The sequence below is a fragment of the Phaethon lepturus genome, unplaced genomic scaffold (assembly GCF_000687285.1).
Source record: "Phaethon lepturus isolate BGI_N335 unplaced genomic scaffold, ASM68728v1 scaffold6902, whole genome shotgun sequence".
NCBI lineage: Eukaryota > Metazoa > Chordata > Aves > Phaethontiformes > Phaethontidae > Phaethon > Phaethon lepturus.
The window spans coordinates 8,687-17,711 of record NW_010522510.1 but is presented as its reverse complement, the minus strand read 5'-3'; the positions used below and the strand labels follow the sequence as shown (position 1 = coordinate 17,711).

Here is a 9,025-nt window from a genome sequence, read left to right as displayed (position 1 = left end):
CTGAGGCGAGAGGAGGCCGCGATGCCGCTGTACGAGGGTCTGGGCAGCGGTGGGGAGAAGACCGCCGTGGTGATAGACCTGGGCGAGGCCTTCACCAAGTGAGTGGTGCCGCGCTCCCCGCCCCATCTGTTCCTTTTCTGTCGCGACAGGCTTCCCTGTGGAGCTAGCGTCGCGGCAGCGGGGCGGGCCTGCCGTCGGGATAAACAATTGTGTGGGGTTTTTTTCTCCCCTCAGCCCCTTTCGGTAGCGACCTGCGTGGTACAAAGCCCACGATAACAGCCTTCTTTTTTAGTCTTGTGTTTTAGACAAAAAACCCGGCGTAACTCGAAGTGGAAAGAGAAGCGTTCAGTATTTATTATTTATGTCCTGAGCCAGAAATGTAGCCGTGCTTCTGCCCGCCCCATGTCAAAATGCCCCGTTGTGTTAGAAACCCCCAACTCCCCTCGCTGTGTTCGTGTCCCAGGCACACGTAGGCCTCACAGAAAAGGGGCCATTAAAGCAATCCAGCTCCATGCCTGAGGTTAGAATACTCTGGAAATGTGCCGTGGGTGTCAGTGGCTTGTTCGGAGAGGCAGATTACACACGTTAAAAAAGATTATATCACAGGAAAATCACCTTTTCAGATGTATGCCACTCTTTAGCTTAGGCCCCTGTCTGTGTCCCTGTGGAAGCATTTACCAGCTTGAAGCCCTAAGGATATCTGCTTTTTTAAAGAGGCAGGAGTTGTTGGTTTTGTATTTGTATCAAACTTGTTTTTGTATTAAGTTGTACTTGCTTTTTCTTCAAGTGGCTGTGTAATTGCAGACCAGCAGGCAGGCTTTGTTACCTGGAAATAACTGCAGTGTCGTTATGGAGAGGATTTAACAAAGCCTTCATGCATAGAAACAAGTGATTCCACGAGTGGCTTCCTGTGGATTCATGTTGTGTCACCGATTGCAAGCTTTTCCCAAATTTGGGGCGCTTATGAGGTTTTATCCTATGGGCATTATTTGTCTAATAAAATGCTCTCATGGAAAAACATTTACCCTGAATAGTGTGTTTTTAGGGTCTGTTTCCAACCTGCATTGGGAGCTGGAGTAGATGACTTAAAAGTCCCAACCCAGAGATTCTATGATTCTGTAATAAGAGATAGCAACTTAATTACCTGAGAGTAATTATGAGTAATTATAGAGGCAGATGTCTCTATCTGTCCTTTTCCAAATAAGGCTGAAATGAACCAAAGGTTCAAAAGTTGTCAGGCTGACAGACAAGGACGTTTGTGTGTACACACTGGGACCGCACAAGTCTTTGTCTGGGTGAACAAAGAAAAAAATAAAGCTCTGAATTATGTCTATTTTAAGATTTTTTTTTCTGAAATCTGAAGAAACATGTTGACAGTTGCCAAATACCAAAATAAAGTATTAATTGACCTTTTGCATTAAAAGTACTCCAAGTCCAGTAGCTTTATAGTTTTCTACTGGTGTTTTCTACTGTAGCTTTCTTCTGATATTTGAACTTAATGGGAGTGGCAGTGGTAAAACAAATGTCAAGCGCTGAGTTTCTTAAAAACAAATCTTGAATTTTTTCTGTTTTTAATTTGCCTTCTTCAGTCCATGGTTCTTGTGTCTTTTAAGGTGCAATTGCTTTATGAAAACCAGATGGGTTTCTGCAAAACTTGTTTTGGGGTTGCTCCTATTTTTATTATATTGCATCTAAGTTGGATTCAGAGCCCTCATGTTTTGTCAGGAGGCCTGGAGTAAGTAACCTGTCATCTTGAGGCAGTAATACCTTAAATCACCCAGGATGCTTGTGAGGGGGATGCATTTCAAAGCTGGAAGCGGGAAGAAAGTGTCAGTGGAATGTTGCTGGTCAGCAGTGAAATAGGCCACAGGACCTGTATGACTGTGATCATCATGTCTTTGTCTTTTGTTTCTTCTAAATAAACATCACAGAAAATGAGGATTTAAAGAGGACACGATAACTTAATCTCGCCTGTGTTTACTGAGAGCTTCAATGAAAACTGTGGGCCTGTGTGGAGGATGCAGGAAGGTATTTCTTTGGAAATTTAATAGGCAGTAAGGAAGGTTGTCAGTGGATGATTGTAAACAGAAAACTGTAGTCAGTGGAAAGTTGGAGGCATGTCAGAATTGAGCATTACTGTCCTTACAGAAGTGAAGAAAACTTGTTTTGTTGAATGCAGCTGAGAGGGAGTCAATAAAAATAGTCAATAGAAAAATCTTTCTCATTCAGAATGTCTAGATGGAAAAGCTATATGCAAAACACCTCTTTGTGGTCAGAGAAATATTCCTCATTAATTACTCTTTGATGGTTCCTAGGCCCAGTACATTAAATAGTGACTTCAAATGATAAGGTTTTCAACATTTTCTTTTAGGTGTGGTTTTGCAGGAGAAACAGGACCGAGATGCATTATTCCTAGTGAAATAAAGAAACCTGATGTCGCAAAGGTAACCTATTTTACCTGAACTGTTTTACCTTTACAATGTTCGGTGTGTTATGGTATAGAAAGAATTTGCAGATATGTTTTCTGTCCATCATAAGCTATTGTTCATTATCTTCTAACTGCTGCTATTAAAATATTGTAACTAGATACAAGTAAGTGTGATACCAATGCTGATGTTAATGCATACTCATCACCCATGCAGCTTATGTTTGGGGCATTTATTGAGAAATTTCTTTGCCTAGCTATGCTATTTTTTTTTTCTTTTAGTAGAGGATGGCAGCTTTGGAAAAATAGTGTTGAGATAAGTTACCAGTACAAAAAATTAGCATTAATAAACTCTGGAATTTAGTTAACAGGGTAAGTTTGTGAGATGCGTTGTTAAGGACATAGAGCAAATCAGGTAAGAGCCAGGATTTCTTTATATATGTTCAGGTAGAATATATTATTATATATGTATGTATTTATATAATCATTGCCTAGTATTTAAGCTGACTGTGGATATTTTTACCTTACAGCCTGTCAAAGTTGTTCAGTATAACATTAATACAGAAGAGCTATATTCATATCTGAAGGAATTTATCCACATGCTGTATTTCAGGTAAGAGATACTTGGATGTTAGTTATTCGAGCCTTCTGCAGCTCTTTTCTGAGTACATCGGGAGGTATTACATGTGTGACGGGAGGCTGCTGTCTAGCAGAGTAAGGAAACAGAAACAGTATTTTGCAGGTGGCTGCCTGGCTGTGTTTTTGCAGGAGAAATTCAGTGGTGCTGAGATTCAGATTGTATTATAAAGAGTGAGTGTCCTGAAGCATCAGTTGCTCTCTAGAAATAAGAAGTATTTGATAAGTTGCCTTTTAACTGTGGCACTTATAAGGGGCTTGGTAGGGGAAAGTCGTTACCTAAGGAGTTGTACTGATTTTGGTAGGGCTGAAGCTCATCTTGTATTGGTGCAGAACTCTCTCCACATGACGGTGGAGAGGAAGGAGGAATCTTAACCTGTGGAATATTTATACTAGAGTAATACATCTTTTTATTGCATTTTTAGTACCATTAGTGAATAACAAAGTTGGACTTAGTCTTTTCTCTTTACTTCCAATCCTTATTTTTATGCAGTAAAAATCATCTCTTGACACAGGGAAACAAGTACTTAATTTCTGTGCCTCACATCTTCTAGTGTGGGTTGTTTGTTTTTTTTCTTGTCCTTGATCATCGCTTTGTAACTGAAATCAGGACAATTCCATCCTCTTCCACTGAAATCAAAACATCTGTATCATCATTCTTCCTGTTTTATGGACACGCTGCATGGCACTGGATGAGCCATTAATGGATATTGTGCATGCCTGTTTTTGCATTTCTTTATATTGATTTAGAAACGTCTAACAGATATTCAGAAATACAGCCTGCTTGGCAGATAGCTCTGTAACTTGTTTTCTGTAACTCAGTTTCCTAATTTTCTTTTAGGAAAGTGGTGTGGTTTTTTTTAAATTTGTGAAAAAGACTTTGGTATCTGCTGTAGAAGAAAATGCTATCCAAATGCAAATTTTTAAGATTTTTTAGGAGAATGGAATATGAAAATAAGGTAGGTCTCATAATATGTGATTAAACTTACCAATTTTGTTTTACACATCTTGCCTTTTTTAGACATCTGCTGGTGAATCCCAGAGACCGCCGTGTTGTGATCATAGAATCTGTCTTGTGCCCTTCACACTTCAGAGACACACTCACAAGAGTCCTTTTCAGGCATTTTGAGGTACGTGTTTTACATAACTGTAAACAGTTTTACATACTGTGTGTGCTCAGTGTAGCACTTCCCGGTAGAAATTTTACTTACAACCGCTACTAGATGTGGACAAAGAAATGAAAATAATGCCAAAAGAATGAGACAGGCATAAAGGAGATGAAAAAAAGCTGATGATTGTCTGGGGAGGTAGGGCTTGGAGATTGGGCTAAAGGCCATTTTTGTTCCATTCTCACTCTTCATGAGGCCACAAACCGGGAGCCATTAACAAGAATCTGAAAGGTTTCTCTGCCTTGTACAAAAATACAGCTCACATCACACTGTTCCAGACAGATCCAATAATCCCCATTGAGCACTGCCTGAAGCCAGCATTTATATTTAAACACTTGTTAGTGCTCTGTCAGCAAATCTCATGACTTCTACCAGAGTTAATATCTTTGCCTAGCACGTGATCTAATCTCTGGCTGTACTCATTTAGATAAAGGCTTACCTGAAATTTATTATCTGCTCTGCTTGATCAGTCTTTTTGAAGAGAAGTCTGAACCTAATTCTTGCTGAGTTCTAACAGGAAATGTTGTGGCAGGTTAATCCATACTACTTCAGTTAAGATAGAACAAAGGTTAAGGTTCTTCCATAAAAAGTGGTGAAACTAGTTTGTCTGCCGTACTTCTTCATTGCACTTCCACAACAACAGTTTACAAACTAAGCTTAAACATCTGCATAATTCTTTCCAACTATTGATAACATTTTCTGATGACTTGAAACTGCTGAAAGATTTGAGTAATGTGATGGGTTTTTTTCCTAATGTCCTTACAGGAAAAAAGTATGTCTCAGATAAAGCACTCCCATGCAAAATTGGTTGTCAGAAATGACTTGTGACTTGGAAAGTCACATTTTGATGGAGAGACTTTGTAACTTGTTAAGAAGCCAGCTAATACTGATGTGAGGTTAATTCTCTCTGACTAGTATTTCCATTTGGTGCAAATATTAACACATATTAATATTAATATAACAACATTGTGTTGATGAATATTATTATGAATATTAATATGAATATCAATACAGGGACAATATTATAACTCGTGTCTCTGGGCTAAGTATCAGTAATGTTGCCCTTAAATGCAGGATTTATTGAAAGTGCTCTTGATTCACACTTCCAGGTGTTCCATTAAAGAAACTGTCGCTATCTAGGAAACTTGATTTATGGAATTCTGGGAGAAGGAAGTAATTCTCATGTAATTTTGACTTGAGTTTCCACATTGCTTTGGGGACAGTCTTTCAAATAGCCTCTGCTGCGAGTTTGTATGTAATGGTGTGTTATTGTAAGGCACACTTTTATGGGTTTTTTGGCACCTTTGTTCACATCTTCAAGTCTTTATACAACATTTCAAGTTAGTGGTGTTTTGGTTTCATTAATTTCTTTGCAATGACAATAACAAATGTGATCTATGACTTAAGATGAGTTCTCTGGTTAACACTTGATTTTATTACAAGCCCATTCCAAGATTCATTATTACTGAAGTCCCTGGTATGTACCACAAAAAAGATGAATGTAGAATTTAGAATCTTCTTGTATTTTGTTCATTACTACACTACCTTAAAAACTAAATTAAAAATGGATACCTTAGGATATAGTTGTTCGAGTTTTACTTTTAATATGACATTTGGGGAAAACAGCAGTGCTTTGAGTGGTTTGTTTCTTTCCCCCCTCTTCTGTTAATTGTCCTTTTGGTTTCCATGTAGGTACCTTCTGTTTTGTTTGCTCCAAGTCATCTAATGTCTCTCCTGACACTTGGGATCAATTCTGCCATGGTGCTAGACTGTGGATACACAGAAAGCTTGGTGCTGCCTGTATCCTTTAATAATACACAAACAAAATTTTCAGCAATAAGGCTGTTGTGACAAGATATTTTTATAGACTTCAAGTGTGCTAAAAAGTAATAGGAGCAGATCAGCCCGTCCAGCCTTTGACTATAAGATACCGTGACTTGGGGAGTCTTTTCACAGCTGACATGCTAAATCTGTGTTCCCTCAAAATCTGGGAAGGGTGGTTCATAACTCCAGCCTTTATATACTAGAAATTAGTTTTGGAAGAAAGCAGTTAGAAAGTATTTCAAGTTACTGAATGCAAATGCTGAGGGGAAGAAGCATTTTGTTCCAACAGACTGACAACTCATAACAAAAAAGGACAATTTCCTGATCTTCATGTAGATATATGAGGGAATTCCAATTCTGAGCTGCTGGGGTTCTCTTCCTCTGGGAGGAAAGGCTATCCACAAGTAAGTTCACAGCTACACATTCCAGGTTACCGATGATTTATTTGCGAAAGTTCATCTTTGACCAATGACCAAAGATCCCTTTTGAACATGACTTGAATCATAAATGTTGCTGCAACAGCATCTGATTTTTAAAGTTACCACTGTGTAGCTTTTGTTGATGTAGTAAAAGCTGTGGAAATCAGATCTGCTTCAGTTTAAAAAGAATGTGACTGGAATGAATAAATGCTGTCCCTTAAGCATAATATAGAGAATCATCCTGAGTTAATAGCTAACTTTAGCTAACTTAATGTGCAATGTTTTAGGGAGCTGGAATATCAGCTGTTGGAGCAGTGCACAGTTGATACAGGATTAGCCAAAGGCCAAAGTCTTCCATCTGTGATGGGTAAGGTTTGTTTGATGTAGCATATGTGCTGTGAACTTGCATTAATAGTAACAGTGAAAAATGAGTTTAGTATTCACCGCATCTTATGTGATCTACTTTCATGATTTCTTTCTCCATACTTAAGTATATTATTTTATGAAGCCACTCATAACAGCAGGTTTCAATGAAGGCTGAGAACAAGCTCTGTAGTAATTTTTCAGTATGTTTTGAGAGAAGACAACCTTTTTATTTCTGTTCTTTATATTCTTTCTTCCTTAGAAATCTTTAAAAGCTGCTATCAAGGTGAAACTTTAATGTACTAAATGTAATTCAAATTTAATTTCATTCTTACGTTCTCTTTCTACTTAAGCTTTTGTTGAAAGTTTTTTTTTTATTTCAGGCTCAGTTCCAGAAGACATAGTAGAGGATATAAAAGGTAAAATATTGTGCTTTGGGAAACAAAGTTTATTTTGTGAAATAAAAGCTTTGTGAAAAAGTTTATTGAATTATGTGGTAGTATATGATAACAAGTGTGCAATACTTCACGTTTAGGAATTTATTTTATCTTCTTTGTTTATCATATTTCTTACTGACTGGGAGAACTTGCAGTGTTCTTCCTCTTTGAAAGCAAAACCAAAACCACATTGAATTCCTCTTTCAGGTTTAGCCTACATGTGACATTTTGGTGTGTTAATCAGGTACGCAAGATGAGTCAAGGACTACATTTACACCAGAAAAAATAGACTCTATCTTTGGGCAGAACTTGGATGAATTCGTATGTAATGTTTTATGTGCAACAGATAAAATTATATATAATCATAGAAAATAGCAACTAGCATGTCTCTTCTGGACCAAATTAGAAATAAATCAATCAGTCAAATGCAAAATGCAGCTGGTGCTTTGTCAAGTGGAAGTTGCTTTTCTAGTTCCTGGACTTGAACACAATTTTTTGATCAGTTCTGGTTTTCATGCAGTCTTTTGGAACCAGATATAATACGCTAGGGTTGAAATTATGATTGCCGGTGTATCGAAGGGTTGTTTCTTTGTGACAACCATTTATGAAGAAGATACTCATTTGTGCCAGATACAAATAACTAAGTATATAATAACACTAACAGCTGGGATACAAATGAAATTGTGCTCTGTCAGTGTTGCCTGGAGAAAAAAAAACCTCTGGAATTCTTAGGGTGCTGGAGAGCTGGACAAGGAAGAATATGGCATGATTACAGCTTGTTTAGAAAATGGGCAACATCTCATTTGAAGCCATGGTGCAAGACCTGCAATGGTGTGATTGGCAGCAGAATAAAACCCCTGGCACTTTGTGGTAACCAAAGGCATGATCAGTAACATCCCTCTGTCTTTGAATCTTGTAGCTTGTCTGAGAAAGAAATCTTGCCTGTCCTAGCATAGTTTCAGTGTCAGCTTCATTTAAACTCACAATCTAGATAGCATCTGAACTCTGCTGACGTGTAGAAGCCGTTTTTCTTTGCATTTATTTGGTAACCTCTTGGACCAGCAAAGGCATAAAGTCTGTGTTCTTCTCTAAATTAAGCAAAATTGTCTTTACTGGTGATGAAAGGATGCAGCAAAGTCTCTCTTATGCCCCTTTCTTTTCCTTTATGAAGTCCGCACTTGTTTTGTGAGTGATCTCCAACGTGGACTGAAAATCCAAGCAGCCAAGTTCAACATTGATGGCAGTGCTGAGGTGGGTGGAGAATGAAGCTTACCCTAGTCTTTCAAAGTGGATGTAGCCTTTTTGGCCTCTGAAGTAATGATGCACGTATGTTTTTATTTCTAGCGCCCTTCACCACCTCCAGATGTGGACTATCCTTTAGATGGAGAAAAGATTCTCCATGTAGTTGGCCCCATCAGGTGAGAAATACCATAGCAGAGTACTTAGGAGGATGTAATTTCAACTCTAAACGCACATACATTTTCACAAAATTGAATTTTAATGGAACACTTGCATGTGCTTTTAATGTCTCTTAAATTAAGGCTTTGTGCTGGGCACAGTGCAAGCCCATAATAAGAGGTGTCAGCTTCTCCAGAGAGCTCACAGTTGAAGATGAGACCAAACAGATTGGAGAGATGGAGGAAGCGGAAATAGAGTATTAATGCAGGATGACGAGAGAGGTTTAGTGAAGTGGACAGGGCGTTTTCTTGTCGCTGTTGACACCGCCTGGTGCAGGGACTGTATGACAGAAGA

General features: G+C 38.4%; 1 protein-coding gene across 1 annotated transcript in view; it reads left to right on the top strand.

Annotated features, from left to right (window-relative positions):
• Positions 1-6: 6 nt before the first annotated feature.
• Positions 7-9,025, top strand: part of ACTR10 (actin-related protein 10 homolog (S. cerevisiae)) — a 12,374-nt gene continuing 3,355 nt past the window's right edge. The window contains exons 1-10 of the mRNA XM_010281822.1: positions 7-98; positions 2,372-2,444; positions 2,956-3,038; positions 4,083-4,191; positions 5,923-6,030; positions 6,391-6,458; positions 6,761-6,840; positions 7,220-7,255; positions 8,445-8,524; positions 8,618-8,691. Coding sequence (XP_010280124.1) covers positions 22-98; positions 2,372-2,444; positions 2,956-3,038; positions 4,083-4,191; positions 5,923-6,030; positions 6,391-6,458; positions 6,761-6,840; positions 7,220-7,255; positions 8,445-8,524; positions 8,618-8,691 — 788 coding nt within the window. The 5' untranslated portion in view covers positions 7-21. The remainder of the gene's footprint in view (positions 99-2,371; positions 2,445-2,955; positions 3,039-4,082; positions 4,192-5,922; positions 6,031-6,390; positions 6,459-6,760; positions 6,841-7,219; positions 7,256-8,444; positions 8,525-8,617; positions 8,692-9,025) is intronic.